The sequence below is a fragment of the Carassius carassius genome, chromosome 44, assembly GCF_963082965.1.
Source record: "Carassius carassius chromosome 44, fCarCar2.1, whole genome shotgun sequence".
Classification (NCBI taxonomy): Eukaryota; Metazoa; Chordata; class Actinopteri; order Cypriniformes; family Cyprinidae; genus Carassius; species Carassius carassius.
In genome coordinates this window covers 12,146,761-12,170,645 of record NC_081798.1, presented here as the reverse complement: position 1 = coordinate 12,170,645, position 23,885 = coordinate 12,146,761, and the positions used below count along the sequence as shown (strand labels likewise).

Here is a 23,885-nt window from a genome sequence, read left to right as displayed (position 1 = left end):
AATTTTTACAGTTTTATCTTTTTATGTTTCATCTTTTGATGGAAATGTAATTCAAATTTAGTCAATATTTTAAGCCATATTCATTCATTTGTGTTAAGTTTACACACATTTCAGGCATTTAAATTTAACACATTTGGATTTATTTATTAATTTAATCGTATCTAACCTAAAGATCTTCAGCATAAAAAATACAATATGCAAAAACATGAGCTTCTGAAATAAAAAAAATACAGTTTCTTCACAGTATGCTTTCAGTTAAACAGCTTAATTATCATGTTTAATTATCGTTGTGATGTGTATTTTAGCCTTTGTTAACTGTCATTTTCGTCTGTAATTCGGTTGACAGGATTAACATTGGGTCAATGATTTATGGCTGAGCCATCTTAGCAAGCAATGGAGAACAAAATCCATCCTTCTGACATAAGAGTTTTACGCTCTAATACCAAACTTCTTTACACATTATTGATGTTAGAGAAGCTTTCAGCATGTACCTCTCATAGCAAATGACAATGCTTCCTCATCAATTCGGTAAATCTAAATGGAACAAAGTTCTCCAAGGATCATTCTAAATGCAGAACCTGCTCACATGAGCTGCAGATAATTAGCTTGTGACCAGGCCCAATCCAGTGCCATAGAACCTGAAGAATAATCTGTTCGGACGCTCAATCGCCTCCGTCTAATCTGGAGATTTGTGTGGCTCGGATCAAGCCCATGCTGGTAACTGGCTTAGCACCAGCACATCTAATGAGAGGTCAGCTCAGAAAGGCAGAGCGAACCCTATAGCCCTTCAACTCTGTCAGTTTGGCCCGTTATTATATTCAAATCACAAGCAAAAGACACCCAAAGGCCTCATGCTAATGAAGATCTGCTAAACAAGCACTGAAAGAAAAAAGACAATTATGATTTTTGTCTATTTCTCACACAATGAATATGGCTTCAGAAAATAATACGTATAAAATACTGTTCTTGTATATTTATTTTACATTTATTGGCAATTGTGGTCACCATTCACTTTAACTTTACAGAAAAGAGCAGTGTGTGAACATTCAGCCAAACATCTCTTTTTACGACAAACTGTCGTAGCTGTTCTGGAAGGACATGACTGTGAATAAATGAAGACCTTTAGTCCTAACAGTTTGACTTTGAGTAAATCAATACGGTACCAGAATGAACCTTGAATGTCACATTAATACAGTGCAACAGTGACATTTTGGCGAAGGAGGATAGCTGCCATGTAATAATTCTCCTGTCGGTCAGACTGTGCTTTAAAATCTGTAGATTCAGGCATGGGCGTAGGTTTGGTCTCAGCTTTGGTGGGGACACCCCGGGACACCCCCCACCCCAGAATTATTTTGTTGTAAGATACAAGTGATTTAATGGTGATTTCCTTTTTTATTTCAGACTGTTGGCAATACAGAATATCACAATACAGAAGTGAATCTACTTCATCTCATTATATTGTATCCTAACCCCGATATACCATCCTGTATACTGTCCCTAAAGAGCTAGTATAACTGTATAATCTCAAAAATGCACTCTCAAAAAATAAAAACCTGAGACTGTGTAATGCTGAACAACCAAACGTTTTTTTAACATAAATTATTATGTACATTAGTATTTACACTAACAAAAAATACTCTGCCACAAGGAAACAAATCTAAATAAATAAATATAATAACCCTTTTCTATTATAAACACTATTTACCTTCCAGTACACTCACGTTTATGTTTACTGCAAGATTCTAAGTTAAGGTACAGGCTAATTGACATTGTTACTTGCTAACGTAGCATTCTATCATCCTGGGTAACACATACTATCACCAGTTAATACTATTTTCCACAGTAGAATCTGCATGTGAAAGCCTAGTCAGTCACTACTGCTAGTTTATTTGTGTGGCTACTGGCTAGCTAGTTATTTTGCCTACTTAACGTTACACTCTGACTCTGCTTTATGAAAAGGCTTCTTATGTCCCCTTTTTTCTTCTTAGGTGGCATCTACAAAGTACAAAAAGGGGCAAAAAAACTGAATATTAAAATGTTTTTACTGGCCTTTGTATGTGGCACAGAGAGAGCCCTGGTAACTTACCGTCGGCCGTCGTCAACATGTGCAACACACACCACCCGCTCGCTGCTAGTGCAAGCACAAAAGTAGTCCCGGCCGGCCAATCACATTACAGCGTTTCTTGTACTGTCGTCGTGGCCGTTAGAATCGATCCAAATAGTAGTGCAAAGATAAAAATAGCAGTTCAAAGGAGCTTGCTAAATATTGGTGGGGACAAATTTGTCATCTCAAAATATTGATAGGGACTAGTACCTAGCGTCCCCCCTAAACCTACGACCATGGATTCAGGATAAACAAACGAGTAAAAGAAACAGCTGATGGAGCCAAAGATAGAGAAATATAATGATCTTAGTTTCAGGATCACCCGCCTTCATCTATTAAAACCATATGGCAGATCTGCACTTCACGCCCAGGGAAAATAACACAGCCCCGTCCTCACCCAAAATGATACGTCCTAAATACAACACACATTCCCACGAACATGCGCACATATTTTTTTGCGCACACAATGACACACATAGTGGGGGGGCCCAGTGGAAATTCCAAGGCAAGTTAATTGCAGTTTGACATAGCTGTAATTATTCAACTAAGTAAAAATAGTCACTTTCAATTACTTGATCATAGAGTGGATGTAGTTCTGGTTCTATCAGACAAATGAGGCTTTGTTATATTCATGCCCTAATTTATAATTGTATGATCTAGGTAGTATATTTCATTCATTATCTCTTTTTTTGGCTCTTCATCCTCATGTATAAGGTGCAGCGTGAGCGTGTTTCCAGCATGCAGTGTTTTAACACTGTCTTGTGGAGCAGCTGCACCACCCTGCAGCCCTGCAGCACACCACTAATGCTGTCAGCACACGACATATCAGCCCACTCAGCAGACCACACAAAAATAAACTCATACAGACTGATCTAGGGCCAGCTGTCTTCGACCAAATCCTTTCCTACAGAATTATCAGGCGAAAAGCTAATCTAATCACTGAACAGTGACAAAAGGTCACTCAAGTCTTTCCACGATTGCTCCATGATGCCAAATTCAGATAAGCTCAAGACTTTTTGGGATGGTAACTGAAAGACTATAGGTTTATACCTCATTACGAACGATTTGTGAACTTTCACCATTGTGTCCTTGAGTGGGATACTTCCCAGCAAACATTGGTCCGACAGCGACATCGTGTGCCCGGCCAAAAATAGTCGCGGTAGGACGGCATAAATCGGTAGAAATATGTAACACAGAACATTTCCTAAAAATGCATTCAGATATGTTTGTACATGTCTATAGTTCTATGGGGTTGCATGTATAATTGTTACTTTGAATTTTAGCTGCGTGTAGTTCAATATTTACCCGTGTTGTGAATCGGTTGTGAGAGGACGTCACTATTTGACGTCTTTTACACGTGCATTACACGTCCACCATGACCCTCTATGAAATCCTTGTGGAATATGCAAAAGCTGTGCTTACACCTTGATTAATACTGCAATAATTAATTTAAGTGCACCAAGTAGAGGTTTTAAAGAGGTTGTGAATAGACGTCCACTGACGTCTTTTACACGTCTCGTCACGGTTGTGAAAAGACGTCCAAGCAAGACTAACAGGGAAATTTTTTTTTTTTATACAAAGTAAATATATTTACTTTATCTTGTTTAAATAAATTATAATCACAAACTGCCCAGTGTGGTTAAGTGATTGCCATGCTACAATTTAGTCATCATTTCAACCTGTTTTATGTATTCATTGTTATTATTTTTATGGAATCTATGCATATACATGTAAAACTGATATATATCCGGTCACCATTTCGGTCTGAGTTGTATGTAATTACCAAAACGGTGCTGCCAAGATGTACTGTAAACACAAAACATGGTAATATATTTCGTGATTTAAAAAAAACAAACAATTTCGTGATTTTACAAAATCCCGCGATAGGATAGACTATCTCGCGAGATCCCGCGGTCTTCCGGTTCCCGGTGAGGACTCGATGAGGACTCGAGGAGGGAGATGTATCGATATATATTATATAAAATCTACTGTTGGGTATGTACATTTTGTATTGTTTGATTAACGTGCTTGAGTTTTACTTGTTTGACACGAAGGAACGGAGAGAAATGATGCCCACGTTGTCAACTGAAATTCACTGAGTATGGCTAAAATTCGCTAAGGTTAAAAGGCTAAAAGTTACTTATTGATGTAATTTTTATTGGTACGCTTTAATTAATTATTCAGGGGACATCACAGCCCTCCTGTCTTATCAGAAATGTCCTGTTCACTTTCTCACAGTTACACACCCAGTTAAGGGTGTTTCTCAACGGCAACATATTAAAACACAACATCTTTTATATAATAAAAATAAAATCTAATGCATGTTGATTGCCTTTTTCTAATGTTTCATTCATGATTCATTCATCTTGTTCCAAGGTTTTTATTTATTTATTTATTTATTTATTGTTTAGCTGTAGACCATAAAGATATTTTGAAAATAAGTGCATGTCATTTATCTCAAATTTTTTATTTTATTTATTTAAAAAATAGATATATTCTCTTCCCTCAGATGATGTGAAGAGTTAGAGTCTCTGAGACTGATGCAGCGATGGCAGAACACCTGAAGCTCGCTCCAGGAAGAGCTGAGGGTGGAGGTTACAAGAAATGAACCAAACTACTGTAATGTGTTTAAGGGATAGTTCACCCAAAAATGAAAATAGTCATAATTTTCTCCCCCTTATGTTACGATCATAATCATTTTTTCCTACAATGGCAGTTAATGGATTGTGAGATCTGCTTGCTTACAAATATTCTTCCAAATATCTTTGTGTTTATAAGACAACTGTGTAAGTCAATGACAAGATTAATAAAGACATGATAAAAAGAAACCATCTTTTAACATTTTAGTCGAAAACACGTGAACGCATTTTCAGAAATGTAATGTTTGAATTCATGTCGGTTCTGTATAGTTTAACATAATTTACGCTACTTTGATTTTATAAATAGCAATGATTTCAAACATATTTTATGATGAGGGTCTTCTATGTTTTATGATTTTCTTGTCACATGAAAACAATGGCTCCTGCAAGGTGGTTATGCCACGTTCAAATATAATATTCTTAATATTATTTATATGATTAAAGTATTTAAAAATAAATGCAATTAATAAAAACATTAATAAACAAATACTGCGAAAATAGAAATTTTTGACAATAATAATGGACTTCAAGAGTATTTCAGCACTTTTTATTCAGTGATGACCCTCATTAAATCATATTTCTGACGAAAATGGTAGGCCTGTAAACTTATTTCAGAAATCCAAAATGGATACAAAGATTACATTGAAAAACTACTTTTTTAAATAGATTTTTATCATCTTGAAAATTCTTATTTGTCATTGACCCAGTAAAGCAAACGTGAAAACAATATCATCAGAACATAGAAAGGTATACAGGTTTGAAACATGAGGGTGAGTAAATGACAGAATTTTCATTTTTGTGAAAACTATCCCTTTATATAATAATTCAGTATTTTGTAATTGGTATTTTAGTTTGGTTAACAGATGCTAAACTGTTCAAAAACAATAAAATGTGCTAAATCAGAACATGCTTCTTTTTTGCATACGTCCACAAATAATGTGTTTTTGTTTGTGATGTACTCTTGATTAAGATATTTTATGGACGTTCAGGTCTGACTGGACCGATCTAGAACTTTTGTCAAGATGTGTTAAACCTCAAGACATAAATTGATTGCCTTTCACAATGTTACACAGTGGGTGTGTGATTATTTTATATGCAGGCTTATATATACATACACTTAAACTATGCAGCAACGCATTTAAACATTTAAACGACGACGTCCAGAAATCGACGCATTTGGACGTCCAGGAGACAACGCATTTAGACGTCCAGGAGACGTGCAGAAAAGACGTGCAGTTCACGTCCAGAAGACGTCAAAGACGTCGGTTCAACTTTCATTTTGGAACTATTTTTCAACCATGACGGGACGTGTCGGACGGACGTCTTTTCAACGGTCAAAAGATGTCCAAATGTTTGCTGGGTTAAATGGGGGTCTAGGGTTATGTATACAAAAAAAAAATATATAAACTGTGTATATATATATATATATATATATATATATATATATATATATATATATATATATATAAATTTCTGGTAATGTCGCTACTGTGCGGAAACATGGAGCATGGAAAATATCACCATTAACAGACTTTATTATCTCCCAAGGAAGAAACTCACACATAGCACGGGGAATGACATTTAGGGTGCTTTCACACATGGTTCGCTTGCCTGGTCCGAACCTGAGTTCATATTTTATATGGGCCCAAACCGCGGTCTGCTTGCGTCATCAAGCCAGCAGCTGTTTACCCTGTTGCTTAGTAACAACGGTGCAGGAGAAGGCGGCAAATGCATAACATCTCTGCACTTTAATGTATATACGTTTTTGGACCATTCGGTTTGTTTACAAAGCTTCATTAGATAATACTTGCATCTGTCTTACGAATGTACTGCAAATGCTCTAAAGAATGCTGAAGGCGAACAGAAATGAGATATACAGCTCTCTGCTTGCTGCGCATCAGTCACGCTTGTCAGGAAAGTGAGTGAAACACACATTTTCATCTAATAATATGTCATTAATAGTGGTTCACTTCTGCGATTTGGTACAATGCGTTCACACCAGCAGCGAACCATACCAGAGCTCACATGAACCGTACCCCAGACCACCGTTTTTAAGCGGACTCAGGTACAGTTCGTTGGTGTGCACCCGAGTTTGGAAGACAGCGTTCACATCATCCAGACGAACTTGAACTCTGATGTCAATTGAACCCGGGCACGCACCCAAAAGTGCTAGTGTCAAAGCACCCTTAGACAGCATGCAGGATTCAGAAAAAAAAGGGCTTACATGGGGAATCAAACAAGGAAATTAACAAGAAACACCTGGAATCAGTATAACTACTGCCCCGATCCATAACAGCGAGTTGATGGTGGGGTCATCTAATGCTGTAGTTGTGGTGAGCCCACAGAATTCCTGGGTGTACTCAATGAAGGAGAGATCCCTACTGGCTAGGGCAGAGAACCGAGTGGCTACATCCATAGCTGCGGCAAGAAACAAGTAAACAAAAGACACGGAAAACAAAACGGGGAGAAGGGTCGGCACTTTCTTTTTTTAGGTGCTTTCTTCTGTCACGGTTCGCTACTGTGTGGGAGCAAGGAGTGTGGAGACGACGAAGAATATCACCATGAACAGTCTTTATTAACACACAAGGAAGGAACGCACAAATAGCATGGGGAATGCTATCAGGAAAACACAGGGCATAAATGGGGAACCAAACAAGGAAATTAACAAGAAACACCTGGAATCAATTTCACAATCAGACATGAGGGAAGAACTAGGAAACATAATAAACAGAGCATGTGGGGGAGGAAAACAAAAACACAGTCCATGGACGTGACAGGTAAAGCATTTGATGAAACCTTAAATTGAGGACAAGTCAAAAAAGACAATCCATTCTGACTCGTGGGCAGGGAATGTTTGGACAGCACACTTCAACGTCCTGGCTGGAGATTGCTTTAATTTGCACCCCAGTAATGGAGGAGTAATAGCAGTTAATTCCTGAACTAATGAGCTCGGCTTTGTGCTTTGCTTTCGGTGTCTGTTCTACTTAAGCCGCTCTTGATCTGTTCATGCTGATATCCCAATTTCTGTCCAGATTTAATGACAGCATCATGTGACCTCCAGGATGTCTCTTTCAGGAACAGTATGGGCAGCTGTCTTTCAGACTAGGAAAACATCATTGTAAGATGCTTACTAAAGGCAATCTGTTAACAGAATGGTGTGTTTTAAGACGACACACATATATATATATATATATATAGGTACACCTACTGTATAATCTGCAGATGGGGGTCTGTTGTCTTTGCTACAGAAAGAGAGTCTTGTGCTATCATCAACTCTTCACAACTTACCTATACAGATTTTTCTCCTGAAACCTGAGCAGCAAGGAGAAAAACACATGGGATTTGTTATAAAATCAAATAAACAGCTAGTCCATTCATGTTTAAAAGATGTGTGGTAAAAAAAACTATTACAATGCCACAGGTCAGCATGAATGTTCCTGAAATCTCTTTAAAAAGTTGACGTATTTTGGTACTGTATGTCTTTGGTCAAACCCTTTAATGTTTTACAGTGCAGTGGTTTTTGGACATGGTCAAAACTTGCAGAGATGTATTGCCTAAGGCTTTTAAAGTCCCACAGAAGACAAAACTCAGTTTAGAACTATTACATAAGACGGAGTTTGTTTTTCTGGCTCACTTTCCATTCTCAGAGTGGCATGTGTTTTTTGTTAAGAGATAAATATAGCGAACGAAAGCTTGCCCAGGCCTAAAGAAATTTTTTTTTCCCCAGTGAACAGTGATTTATTATACGATATGATATTTATATTATTTTATACATGCCGTAAATCATAATATAATATAATATAATATAATATAATATAATATAATATAATATAATATAATATAATATAATATAATATAATATAATATAATATAATATAATTAGATATAAAATATATAGAATTATATTTTAGCCATATTTGAAGGCCACTTTAGCCACTTTAAATAGAATGTTTTTATTTTAAACATTGCTTACATAATTTATTTTATTTTATTTTAAGCCAGCAATAGTGTAATTAAAAATTATTGCCATTATAAAAAAAACTTACACAAAAATATTAATTGCTAAATTTCTAAAGAAATTTTTGACCAAGCTTTCATCTATTTAAAAATTTCATTATTTTATTTAATATTCAATTTAATGCTGACAAACAATTAATCGCATCCTGAATAAACGTTTTTGTTTACATAATGTGTGTGTACTGTGTATATTTATTATGTATATACAAATACACTCATATGCATGTATATATTCAAAGGGGATTTCACCTTTTTAACGTTAGTTAGTGTGTAATGTTGCTGTTTGAGCATAAACATTCTCTGCAAAGTAAGAAGCTGAAAGTTCAATGCAAATGGAGATATCGTCTCTTAAAATTCTGGCAGTTAAATGCCTACAAAAACGGCTGGTAGGGACTACAACGAGTTACTTCCCAGGTTTGTGACATAACAAACCCAGATAAACCCCGCCCTGGGGAAAAGGCAGCAAAGGGGGTGAGGCCATGCTGTGCTGCTTTAGATTAGAGGAAGAGAAAACTAGATGTGCACGTAAAAATCTCTTCATATATGATTCTGTCTTCTAATGATTCTAATGGATTCACAAGTTTCAAAATCAATGTTCTAAAGCAGCAGTTCTTAATACTGTTCCTTGCATCGCCTTGCTCTGCACACGCTCTGCATCTCTCTCTTTCTCCCTCTCTCATTGATTACAATACAATCAGAGCACATGCCGCTGAGGAGAGGGGCGGGACGTTTAGACGTGCGCTAGAGGCAGTTTAGCCATTCACAACACATTGGGCTAGCTATAACCAATCAGAGCACATCGCCTATTTCTGAAGAGGGGTTTCATAAAATAAGGAAATGATAAGTGTGTTTCTCAGAGAAGGGACAGAGCTGTGTGGAATAAAGGTAAATTATGTGAAAAATAATGTATAAATAATGAAGCATGAACACATTTTAGATTGAACCCCTTGCACAATCATGCCTAGTAAAAAACAATGAACCACCCCTTTAAGAAAGAATATGTAACGTTTATATATTAAATATATGTGTGTGTATACACACATATATATATATATATATATATAAAATATATAAATTATATGAAAATAAATACATGCATGTAAATACATGTAAATGCTTTCAAATTATATGCTGTCTGTGTATTTATATATACATAATAAATATAAACAATGCACATACACACATTATGTAAACAAAAACTTGATTAATCAATTGATTAACAATTAATCAAATTAATTGTGATTAATCATTTGACAGCACTAATTTAATTTAATTTAATTTAATTTAATTTAATTTAATTTAATTTAATTTAATTTAATTTAAGAAAGCATTAAAGTGTCCTTAAAAAGTTAACACACAAAAATTTTAATTTCTACATAAAGTAAGAGATCAGTTGCTATACAGCCCATATTAGTATTTTATTTTAGACAAGACTGTCAACTGTTTTTTTAGCATATCACCTGGACTATTTTATTAGAAGTTAAAATATCAAAACATTAATAATCATAATATTAAGTCATAATAATAAAAATATTATACTTATGAAAATATTTTAGTGCTGTCAAATGGTTAATTGCGATTGATCACATCCAAAATAAAAGTTTTTGTTTACATAATATATGTATGTGTACTGTATATATTTATTATGTATATATAAATACACACACATGCATGTATATATTTCAGAAAAATATGTTATCTTTAAATATTTAACATATTTATTTATAATACAGATTATATGAATATAAATATAGACATGTAAATACATGTAAATATTCTTAAAATATATACTGTATGTGTGTGTATTTATATATACATAATAAATATACAAAACACACACATATATTATGCAAACAAAAACTTTTAATTTGGATGCACTAAGTGTAATAATATAATATAATATAATATAATATAATATAATATAATAATTTAAATAAAAAAAAAAATCAGATTAAAGATTCAAATTAAGATTAAGATTAAAATCTTGAAAAAGATTCAAATTGAAGTTGTCCATACAATGCAACAGTTACTGCACACTGAGCACCACTGATTTAATCAGTGTAGAATAAAGACGGCTGAGATACAACAGCTCTGTTTACTGTTGCAGCTTTGATACACTGTCTTCATCACAGCCCTCTCTCATTTCTCTCCCTCTGTCTTAATTACGGCTTTTCCCTCTGTCATGACTCAATCAGCCAAGTTTTTCCTCTGTTTTCCCTCACTCTTTCTCTCAGAGACCAATGGCTCTTTTGCAGCACAAACAGCCAAATAAACACTCCTCCTTCTGTTCCTCTGACACAGAAGAGATTTTCCTTCAGTCACTGAGAAAGTGAGGAATCCCACAGATTATTGTCATATCTATGCCACTAGCAGCACCAATAAAATTGCAAAAGAAAGTAATTATTATCTAACAGGTTTCCTACACATTAACTAGACTTCCCGCTGACCTCTCAGTCTTCCATTTCCATCTAGTCAATTCCACAGTAAACAGCTTGTTACAGTTGCAAATTTATGCTATTTGCTAAGTCTGAAATTTGTCCAATGTCTAAATAAATTAATAAATAAATACAACACTCTAATAAAAGTATTTGTATTTATTTTTCAGATATTTTACCCATATTTTGAATCATGCATTTCATTCTGTCGTGTTTTAGGGTTGAAAATGTCTATAAACATAACAAAAAAGGTATCAGATGTTACAGTATTTGACTTTTTATTTTAACTTTTATTATTATTTTTAATTTAGACTTCACTTTTAAGGTTTGATCAAGTTAGTGTTCATTGATGTAATGAATGTAAAATAGCAGAAACAGTTGAATTTGTGTGGCCTTGTCACTAGATTAGCTCCATCTCTTCTTCAGCTATTCTGTAGATCTGGAAGCCCCTTTGTGGTTTTAATAAATCTTTATGACTAAAAGTCATAGAAAGAATTCAGAAGTCATGACAGACAAGTCTCTCACTGTCTGAGGAGCATAGCTGCTTAGTCTGGGAAGATTGCCAACTCGAGTCGAACTGCATTTTAACCCATCCAAACATCCAGTGCATCGAGGGAGGTGGTTAATGATTTCCCAAGGTGTCCTTCTGAGTTATAAAAAATTACCAGAAATTGAGCATTGCTATATGCCATCAAAATGTATTTATTGAGAATGGTTTCAGACATTCCAGAGTAATCTGACAGAAAAATATCAAAGAGCACATATAAGAGCATTTCAACATAATTCTGTCTCTCTCCAGAGAAAGGGAGAAAGAGGGAGGGAGAAGAAAATGACTGAAGCACAGCTCATCCAGTTGACATCCTTGTTTCATCATCATAGCGGTGTGATCAAAAGTATGCCGAGATTACTGGCAGCTCACAGGAAGAAAACTTGATTATAGTCTGAATGTAAACACAGGCAAAAAAAAAAAAAAAAAGCATGTCAGAAGCTTCCCTGTGTCTGAATTAACAAGATATCTTATCATGGAGTTAATTGTGAAGATCTTGATGTTTTGCAATCCAGTGCATGATATATATATTTATATATATTTATATAAATATTTATATATATTTATATTATATATATTTATATTTATATATATTTATATATATTTATAGATATATATATATATAAACTGGCTTTACCAATAACAGAAATAAACAATAACCAATTAACTTTGATACATGGTATTAAATGATTGATATCGTGGCATTTACATAGTACACCAAGGAACATGTAATTGTACATTGAATTAACTCCAAATAGTGGTTCAGTAGAGGGTATGCATTGTGTACACATGGTTTAGCCTAGAGTCCTGCACGGGTTCGGGTAGGCTACCCGCGGGTACCCAACGGGTGACCCGCAAATTTGGCTGAAACGGGTGAAAAATATCCAACTGTTACGGATACGGGTGCGGGTCGAGTCGGACACAAGGGAAACACGGGTCTAAACACGGGTTCAAAACAGTCACGTGCAAACATAAAAAAAGGCCTACGTTCCACTTTAAAAAAAATCGCGCGAACTGCATGAGTCATTAGTTAACAGCCATAACAGATCAGCCAGCAGTTTTTCTTTTCGTTGTTTTTGTTTTCCGTTTATATATATATACAGAATCTGAATTAAAATGTGTTTGATTTAAGCCTATTCCAAAATTTGTGTCATAAAATTATATCGCGCATAGCTCAACTAACACGATCGTTATAAAGGTGTTTAAACAACAATTCACTTCCACTTGCATGTATTTGACAATCGGAATATCAGATATTTCATTCCATAGCTAACACATTTGTGAATATGGGCCTAATCTAGGCTATCCAGGGTTGTTTTTATTTATTTTTTTTATTGCATCTGAAAATGACTTTGTGCAGCTCATTCACATGTGCGCTCTGGCACAGATCCGCCTCTCGCGATGCTCAGCTGTGAACCATTTAAAAATGGGTTTGTCGACTTGAAGCACAACCTCAGACGGTGGTATGATTTGCTCTTTTGTTGTTCTGTTTTCTTTCAGGATCAAAAATACAACAAATGAAAGCGTTTATCTGTATTTCCGACTGATGAGAACTATGCATATACATTCATAAATCAGTCAATTTTGTATTTTATTATGAGATATTTTATTCTAATGTGATCAGTGACTCAAGCACTGATGGACCAAAGAGCACGTATTTCGACATTTGCAGTAAATATAAAAATTCTCAGAAAATGCATTTAATACCAATATATTGAAACGTCTGTTTATATAGCCTACTCCATTAATAAAGGTGTCATTACATTGGAAAAATATCAGTCCACATGCGTTTATATTTAATAAGAGGGAAAAGGACATGCATGCATGCGTGACACAAAAAATATTTAACTTTTAAGTAGCAAAATATTTTTTAGTAATTCTGTCAATTACACTATAAGGTTATTACATTGTCTGCTAAATATTTGCTTCTTATTAATTAAATACGGGCAAATGATTGATAAAACATTGATCAAAATTAAGATAAAATTTATAAAAAAACGAATATCTTTTAAAAAGAGTTTTCCATAAATAACTTCTGTATGACCTGGCAATAAAATTAGAAAAAAGTGTGTGTAATGTGATTGGCTTAACTGATTTGATTTCGGGTACGGTCGGGTGTCGGTTCTATTTTAAGCGGGTCGGGTCGGGTGCGGATTTTAATTAGTGCTGCTGTCGGAAAACGGATCGGATGCGGGTTTAAGCACTGCGGGTACGGGCGGGTGCGGATTTACAAAATCGGACCCGTGCAGCTCTCTGGTTTAGCCTAAAATCCAATGAAATGTTTTCAAGAAGAACTTTTCTCATGACGGTATAAAGTAAACTTCCTTTGCAGAAATTTTGTTTAGGTTTGTGATAGGATGGCGATTGGTTAAATGTTGTGGGATGATTCAAACCAGTTAATGCATCACTTTTAGCTAAATCTAGTATTTATATCTTGTTGGAACTTCACATTATCTGCTTCTGTTAAAATGAGATATTTATTATTACTAAAGACTAACACTAACCTAATATATTAATAAATAATTACTCCAAAAATACAACTATTTTTTTATATGACTTATGAATCTTTTTTTCTGTGTTGGGGTGTCCACATAATGTGGTTTATTTTCCACAAGGCCCACTCAGAAACAAAAGAAAATCAGGAAAAAACCATGAGATGAAAATGACAAACATCAGTGAAAGAAGATTCGTTTTGCCTCCAGAATGGTAAATTACTGAATTTTCCAGCAGTGGCAAACTGACCAAACCTTCACCCATCATTTTAAGATGCCACTTCCCATCTCAGTTGCCCCATTAAAAATGGGATGTATTCTGAAATGTAAACCGAAGATACTGCTGTGATTTTTTTTCAGAGAGCAACTCGAAACTGACACAAACAGCCTTAAAGTTGAGTTAGGGTGACAATCCCCAACTGAGAAATGGTTCTGTCCATTTATATTTCATCACAGGACACATTTCTTTCACCAAGACTAAAAGCATTTGGCTGAGGAATGAACCTCACATGGAATTACTTGGTGAAACTATGATAATTGCTGACTGTGCCAAACATCTCTAGATATTTAGGATCTTTAGACATGGTGACTGGTGCAACTTTGTGTACTGATCCCAAAAATAAAATCAGTTTTGCAGATAAGACAGATTTAGATTATGCCTGATAATAATGTTACTACATCATTTATCATCTAGTATTTTTTTTACTTATAGAACATAACTATAAACAAACAATCATGAAGACAATCTGCCTCTCTCTTTCAGTGTAAATAAAATGGAGACTGTTATGGTCCATACAGCAAAGAATATTCTTCCAATTTGACTGTTTCTCAGCTCAACCTTTATTTCTGATGCTTTGTCTTAAGACGATGCAGATTTTTTTTCCATCACAATGAACAGATCTCAGACAGGCCTCAGATAGAGCCTTGATGTGTCTCCAGTGAAAATCAAAGTGCATTAAACATTAAAAGTACTGTCAAACGCAGAAGTAGACCAACTCTAAGGGAAAAAGTAGAGTACTGAGAAGGCTAGAAAGCAGAAAGCAAAAATGACTTTATGATCCTTGTTGAGCTCTACTATTCACCCACATGATTACATATGTACTATAAATTAAGTCACTGTACTGTTTGAAAACCCAGAATGAAACCCCAGATTGCATTGTGACAAGCTCAGTGAAAAAATCTATCATGGCAGAGAAATGTTATTAATGTCATTAATGAAAAAATATATGTGACTCTAATATCTGTCCTTCACTGTGCTCATTTGATTTGAATGAAATGCAAACAAAACATTAATCATGCCTGAAATATTAAAGAACAGTGATGCTTTGCTGCAAATCAACCATGTCATGTTCCTTGGCACAGAGACGCAGGACCTCTAACCCACATACACAGGTGCTCTCTGACATCAGTATGTGTCTGTGCTTGGTGTGCTCTTCCGTTTAGGATGGGGGTACTGTAGAATGTGGGAAAGGGGCTTCCACTCAGAACAAGTCAGGACAGAGAGTGGATGCCATTTTTTTTAAAAAGATGAATACACTGCTGTCCTAATGGCTGAATAATCTATTGGTTTAATTTAGTCTTGACAAAGTATCAGTGAAAGCTGGAAGATTGAATCTGCTATACATCCCTCAAACTCTGTAGCCTGTACTACTTCCCTCCAAGTATAAACTTAGTTTATGAATTTTTTTATGGAAATGAAAGAAACAATATTTCACACCGGACCTGCTGGTCTAACTAATTATTCATGAGGTTATGATTTAAACTGCCATCAACCAGCTGTCTGAATGAGTGACAGGGTGCCACCTATACAATAAATATCTAATGATATCTTAAGCTGAGAGAGGGTATGCTTATTTGATAATAAATACAGTAAAATATCAATATTCTGAAATATTATTACAATATTAAGTCTTTTCTTGTTTAACATATTTTACCATTTTCAGTAGCCATTACTCACTCTTACGTGTTACATGGTCCTTCAGAAATAATTGTAATATGCACATTTGTTGCTTAAGATGCATTTTCAAAACATAGCTCTGATTCAACTATTCTTAAATGACAAAAAAAAAACGGTCTTACAGAGATCAGACTGAGATTTTTAAGAAAAATACTGCTGAGGCAACCAGAAATACAAGTCAGCATAAAAAACTCCTGACACTAACCCAAAGCATCCATTAGACCATAAAACTATTTCCTCTCTTTCTTTGAACATCCTAATACTTCATTTTGAGTTTTTTTTTTAAGGAAATTATAACCTGAGAGTGTCACTTTGCCTTTTGTCTGGACTATTATAAATGACCTGAAAGGAAGTGGTATAACACTCCTTACTATTCCATTGTGTAAACCTCTATGTTATGGACAGCCCAACCCTGAGGCCAAGGGAACAAGAGAACAAATCAGATTACACCATGCATTAGTATAAAAAAAACTGTTATATTAGGCCTACATGAGAAAATTAGGAATTCCGGTTTTGGGTTGCAACATGCAGTAGATAAATCAACGAATAAATATGATTTCAACATATATAAAACACAAAGCACTTTTACTGCACTTAAAGTTACCTACTAGCGTGTGCTTGGCATTAAGTTTTCCACTCTTTGCAGAATTTGCACGAAGGAATGGCTCCTTCATTCAAGCAAACGATTGGCATATGTTTTTGTGCGACTTCCACAGCTAGTTGAAATAAACGAAGCAAAAATTTCTGTTTAAAGTTTCTCTCTTTTGAAAACAAATACTCAAATCTATGAAAGTCTGTTTCTGCCACTGAACAAAAACCAAAAAGGTAATTGCAACTTTTTATCTTACTTTTTTCAGAGAAATGAAATTCAAAATTGTGAGATGTAACAACGCTATCTCATGACCAATTCGTATGTATTTTATGAGGTGGCTTATTCGTACGAATTTGTACCACCTCACTCGTACGATTTTATACGATTTGTCTAAACCCCAGTGATGGTTAAGTTTAGGGGCGGGGTAAGGTGTAGGTCATTCGTACAAATTCATACGAATTGTGCAATTCGTAAAAAAACTTACGATTTGGCAAAAATCGTATGAATTTTTTACAAGTGTGGTTGTACGAATTCGTACAAATAAGCCACCTCGTGAAAAATTTACGAATTGCCATGAGATCGGGTTGGATGTAAACATACAACTGCAAAATATGAATATGCAGAATTCTGACTTTGGTAACACTTTACTTAAAGCTTTTATGTATTATGCATTTTAAAGTGTATAATGTATAAAGGGTATAATGTATTAGAATTATTCATTCATGTGCATTGTAATACATTATCTTGTTATAAATAATTATAACCAAATTTACTGTGGTTACAATTATTCATGAGTTTGTACAGTGCATTATTAGGTGCATTAAAAGGCATCGTGGAAACAGGCTTCCATACAAAAGAGCTTCATTTCACATCCTAAACGTCAAAGATAAAAGTAAATAGATTTATTTTTCTTGACACATTATGTGTAAAATGGGTTATTCATTTTAATTAAAGTGTAAGCCATGTTTTTCATGTCTTTTTCAGGCCAAATGTCCCACATTCCACAAAGCATCTAAATGTTCCATGATATGTTGCATTTGGAATTCTAACATGAACATTATTTATTCAGCAAACCTTTAAAGATCAAAAAATAATGTATAATAAATAATGTAAGTTGCCTCTTTACCAACATATAGCTTTTAAATTAAACATCAGCTTAATACCATCAAAACATCAAAAAAGCATATAAGAATAAGCATCTACTTCTGTTGACCTGAGGCAATGTACAAGTGCTCACAGTGGACTTGTTCTCTAAGACTGTGTGTGTGCTAATGGAGGGCAAACTCTGAGTATTTGAACCATGGGCTGCAGTGCTCTCTGAATCTGACCAATCAGATCTGAGCACACAGTGGCCTGAAGCTGAGAGGATGATGTGCCGTCCATAGCTACTTTAATTCCAGGCCACTGAGACTCATTTATGTATGATACTTATCAAAACGAAACAAGCAAGAGAGCCTTCGACCTATTCTAAGACAAAAAGAGAATGGAAGATGGATTGCACATTTTCTTGGGTGCTTTTGCATGCATGTATATTTATCAGTATAAACAATCAAAAATCTTTTTCTGTTGATGGTGTTAATGTGTACTAGTGCGTGTGGGGAGGGGGGTCTGTGGGTATGTCTGTCTGTGGTGATAGGCTATTAAAGCTATAGGACAATGAATTTGGCTCTAGGGGCTCTTAGGGTAAAAAGAGTGGATGCTGCAGTGGGCTGTTAAAAAGTTAGAACCCCTCTCCTTTAGGCTTGTGTGCTGGTATGGCAAAAAAATATATAGAAATAAAGAAATACATATACAAATAGATAATTAAAAATTATATATGCTATTACATTGCACTCTGAATACTTTTAATTAGAGCACCTTTTTTTAGTGCGGTCAAACGATTAATCATGATATACAATTTTAAAATTTTAAATTTTTCTTAAATATATATGTGTATATATATATATATATATACAGTACACAGACTTATAAACAAAAACTTTTATTTTGAATGCTGTTGCTTGACAGCACTTGAATTTTTATAACGCCACATGTAGCCTATGTTTCTAATGACTTCTTTTATGCAAGAATTGCATAAAATTATTGCAAGAATTATGAATAAAAACAAGTCAATCGTAGTTTTCAACAGTATAAAGTTGAGACTGTTCCAATCTCAAATGCGTTGGCATGGGTGTTAAACGTAACAAGTCAAAGTGTTTCTCATCGACTTTCCTCAGTCTGATGTTTTTTCCTTCATTAGTAAAACCTGCAAATGGCTATATGCTCTGGGAGAGATCTTGTTTAATTAAACAGGTCTTACGGTTCGGGGCAGGCAAGGTAATCTCTACCCATCCTCGCTGGGGAGGATAGATCACAGGCCTTCTTATTTCTAGGATAGAAAGAGAAAACCGTCCCAGAATAGATTAGATCCAAGACTAGACACAATGCCGTATGAGGTACTGTAGCTGTGCTGTTATGCAATGTGATGTACTTGTAATTAATTTTAATGCACTGCGCAAAGATTTCAGGAATGAATATCCATTATAAAAAAGGAACAGACTGGGACAAAGTCTAAAGAGCGTTTATGTAAATACCTCAAAACTTAGGAACAGTTTCAGGTGTAAGAACCGTCAGCAACACTATCTGATAGTTTAAACACACATGTCACAGCAACAGGACTCCTATGGACCCCCTTCCCATGTATTGCACATTAGGCCACGACGGGAAGTCGTGGCCTAATGGTTAGAGAGTCGGACTCCCAATCGAAAGGTTGTGAGTTCGAGTCCCGGTCCGGCAGGAATTGTGGGTGGGGGGAGTGCATGTACAGTTCTCTCTCCACCTTCAATACCACGACTTAGGTGCCCTTGAGCAAGGCATTGAACCCCCAACTGCTCCCCGGGCGCTGCAGCATAAATGGCTGCCCACTGCTCCGGGTGTGTGCTCACAGTGTGTGTGTGTGTTCACTGCTCTGTGTGTGTGCATTTCGGATGGGTTAAATGCAGAGCACAAATTCTGAGTATGGGTCACCATACTTGGCTGAATGTCACTTCACTCACATACATTGCATCATATGTAGCTCTAGACACCTTAACAATCCACCTCACTCCGGCTTTTTTTTTTTTAACTGTGACAATTACAATAATAAAAATTCACACAACTGTCATTGTTACAGGATGTTGCAATAGCCATTTTATGCTGACTTTGTCTATTGTTTGTCAATAGTGAGTGAGCCACTCACTCACTCACTTGTTTGTATATAGACTGTTTATTGTCCCTTATGTCTATTTATTGCAACCCCGAGCTACTGTGCTGTACATAATGTGTTTCAAAAGGCTTATGTTTGCAACAATGGTTCATTGGGAAAACCTTTTCTAATAAGCTGTGTTTTTATTTATTTTAAATAAATTTTTTCAAATGTCTATATAGTTCACATTCATTTTTATAGCTTATTTCAGTGAATTAATTTTTTCTTAAATGTCTTTATAGTTTAATTTCAGTGTTAGTTTTTTAATACATTACTTTTTTATAGTTTACTTCAGTTTTTTTTTTTTTGACTTAGTAAAATAACCCTGATCTGTAGTCAATCTAAAGAGGCAAGTTGGCAAAGGTCACAAATAAAGTTGTATGAGGGCCCTTCCTCCAGGCCAACTGTCCATTCAAATTCAGGAGGGCGTCGTTCCTGGCACCACATGCCATCACTGGAATAACAAGACAACAGACTGCAATTATGGGATTAGGATCGTTTACACTAATCGAGCCATAAAGGGCTATGACACATGCCTCAACCACACATTGAGACAGTTGGAGACTCCCAGAAAAACTGTTTACAGTCAATGCCTTCCAGTCAAACACAAGACCACATTTCTTAATTTTCCATTCTCAAACATAAAATACAGCTTCCTAAATGTTAGAGAAAGAGTCAAAGTTAAAACTGAAACTTTTTCTGTCTGTTAAAGAATGCAAAAATTACAGACTAGCATACTGTAAGTTTGTGCTCTTCAAAGCTAAAGATTGAAAACCCCTTGCTTTTAATCTTTTTATTTTGACTGAAAAGTCAGACACAGCAACCGGCTTCAGCATACCACTGTTCTCCTTTCATCACGAGACATACAAACACACACATAGTCCATACTCCACAATTTTTGGCAATTAGTTGCTTTTATCTAACCAGACTACAGGATAACACCGGGGATGAACCATACCTTTTTGATGTGGAACAGGCTTTTGGAGATCTCAGGATTTTGGGCTCAACTCAGAAATCCACACTACAGTATACATAAAGCTCTGACTGTCTATAGGTGTTTGATGTTTGGGGAACTCAAGCCTGTTGGTGTGTAAAGTGAATAGAAACATCGCCATAATGCTGATTTAATATAGAAATGTAGGGAATCATGAACTTATGAAACAAGAACCAGAAGAAAAACAAATTCTTAAATAGTTAAAGCAATTGCAAGTCCTTTTTTAAACCTTGAAATATGAGTTCTCCATCATTCTGATGGTACACTGACTTCTAATAAGGCGAATGACTTGTTTCCTTCTCACGTTTACATACGGCTGTTCTTTCTGTTCAATACAATGACTATTATTTTCATCAATGATCAAATTAAGTTTGGCGCTCTTAAAAACTGTGGACTTTGATGGCATATTAAACAGGAACATCTTTGTCATCTAACCTTAAGAGCATCAATCAATCAAAGCAAAACTCATATGTAAAATGTCCTTTCATTTCTGCCAAGAAGAAAACACCGACTTATTCTGACGGGGATGAGGAACGGCAATATATCCAGACACACTGCCAGTTTTACCTTATTCTGCCAAGCTACAAGGCCATGGCATGCTATGAACCCCTTATCATGACAAATAGCAACTAGTTCCTCAAAAATGACACACTATTGCACACTGATTCTGTAAGCAATGACTGAGAAAGCTCTAGGGGTGAAATAGTTTTAGTCCAATGGTAATAATCACTCTGGGAGAAAGAGATTATTTTAGCAGGTCCTAGCTTGACCTAGATGTCTTAATCTTTTTTTTTGGGTCAAATCAGTTTATTCCTGGACGTGGGCGGGTTCAAAACACGTCACATGGCATCGAAAGGAAATGATTTGATCCTGTTTGAACTAATTGCATGTGTCTGTAAATATACTTGTTTTTCTTTTCCTCAAAGTGGAGGGGGAAATCTCCATCTTGTCAGTGCTGTATCTATGCACTGGACTTATCCCCATGCACTGCAGCTTAACATCCTCTTATAATTAAAGCTATACAGCAGCACCCAGCACTGAGGCTATGATCCACATGAGGCTATGATCTCCTCAGAGGATTGACAAGGGCGCTGAGGCTGTAGCATTTTATTTCAAAGCAAGGGCCTGGTTTCATCAGCCCATGCAGATGAAATGAAGCAGAAGGAGTTTTTTTTTATCACATATGTTATGTATACCACTTTTCACTGGACATTAGACATATCATCATGGATATGAGGTGGATGTTGCTTTGCATTTAGTGCTGCATCCAAGCAACTGGCATATTTTTTTTTATCCACACCCAGCCTGGAATTTTCATGTTAAACGCCAAATTTTCTCATGAAACTTAAAACGAAAAAAATATCATATCTCATCTTGTTTAAATGTCACGTCACTTATAACCTTTAGGTTAGATTTATCCTTTATCTTGCATTTAATTCTGTTGGAGCAGCTTGGTGGGTACAGCGCTAGTTTAATATCACATGAGGACAAAATATTTTATGTTACACCGTCTTTATAATGGGATGTGCAAAAATAAGCATAATAACAATAATAAAAAGTCCTTGCGCAGCCGAATATGATTATGCAATTATGCGTTTTAAAGACACTACAGATTATGGTCGAAAAAATAAAATGAAATTATGCGTGCAAAACGACCCAGACTGTCTCCCATCGTCTTAAAAATCTTAACCATCACCCATATATAGACTAAAAAACAACATGCAGCGGCTGGTTACTGTGTATCAAGACGTTTTTCGGTTCGGAGCGAAAAGCGCAACCGGTCACGGTGCAGGTGCTGGTTACGCATACAGGCGTGTGACACATTATAATTTGCTCGGCAAAGCTTCAAAGCAATGTCTACATGTGTCCTGATACATATAACCACCATATTCATTCATTCTTTTACAACAATTTGCAAACCATCACACTTTCGTGTATAAAATCTCCAAGCCATAATATACGCGTAATGGTCTACTTACGCACAGCCTCCAGTTTTGGATCCAGCGCACCGGCGGTTTGCTGGATTTTGCCTATTTTGTTCTGCAAAGCCCAAATCCGTTGGTTCGTGGAGACTATTTCGTTTTCAAGCTCCTGGAATAAGGAGCAGGCGTGCTTGGACAAGTCGGAGAGCTGCCGCAGGGTCCGGGATAGAGCCACATTGGTGATGGAGCACAGATCCTCGAACAGTAACCCTTCATCATTAGGGATGGGATGTCTGCACAGCAGCTGGGGCTCAACGATCCGTTTGGCAAAAGGCATTTTTCAGTAGGTAAATGCAAATCCCCCATAAATAAACCAATTAACTAATCCAACTGAAGATTCTGGTGCCTGTCAAGCAAAAATCCACGAATCCTCCGCGCAACCCGCCATCACTTCAGCTCTCCCGTTAGCGGAGATCACACAGAGATGGGGGTTTCTCAGTAAAAATCTCTGCTACTGAATGCCTTTTGGTAGGCTAGGTTTTTTTTATTTATTTATTTATTTTTTTTTTTTTTAGGGTTTTGAGTCTGAGGTTGGATAGAGAGCGGCTTTGCAAAAACACGGACTGGTCTACTTGCGCCAGGAGCGGAGAGAAACTACGCATTCTACTACGACGAAGGCGTACGTCTTAAATATTTATTAAAGCACGATGACGTCGCCTTACAAGCATCCAGTCAGGAGCCTCACTGATATTCACGAGCAAAGCCTTAACCGTATTAGGTTTTGAAAGGCGAAAAAAAACTTAGACAGTTGAAGATCTACACACGTTTATATAGCTTTGATTAATGGATCTAGAAAAATTATGTGTAAGAGACTCTCATAACACAATTCGTTTTAACAGCATTAACTCTTTTTTTGTTGTTGATGGGTAAATTTATGGAGGTAATCAAATGCACTGTTCAAAA

General features: G+C 35.8%; 1 protein-coding gene across 10 annotated transcripts in view; it reads right to left on the bottom strand.

Annotated features, from left to right (window-relative positions):
- The window catches only part of nhsb (Nance-Horan syndrome b (congenital cataracts and dental anomalies)), a 62,952-nt gene extending 39,486 nt beyond the window's left edge, over nt 1-23,466 (bottom strand). For all 10 annotated transcript variants that reach the window (XM_059537205.1, XM_059537206.1, XM_059537209.1 and 7 more), the window contains exon 1: nt 22,980-23,466. In XM_059537205.1, coding sequence (XP_059393188.1) covers nt 22,980-23,259 — 280 coding nt within the window. In that variant the 5' untranslated portion in view covers nt 23,260-23,466. The remainder of the gene's footprint in view (nt 1-22,979) is intronic.
- Nucleotides 23,467-23,885: the final 419 nt, after the last annotated feature.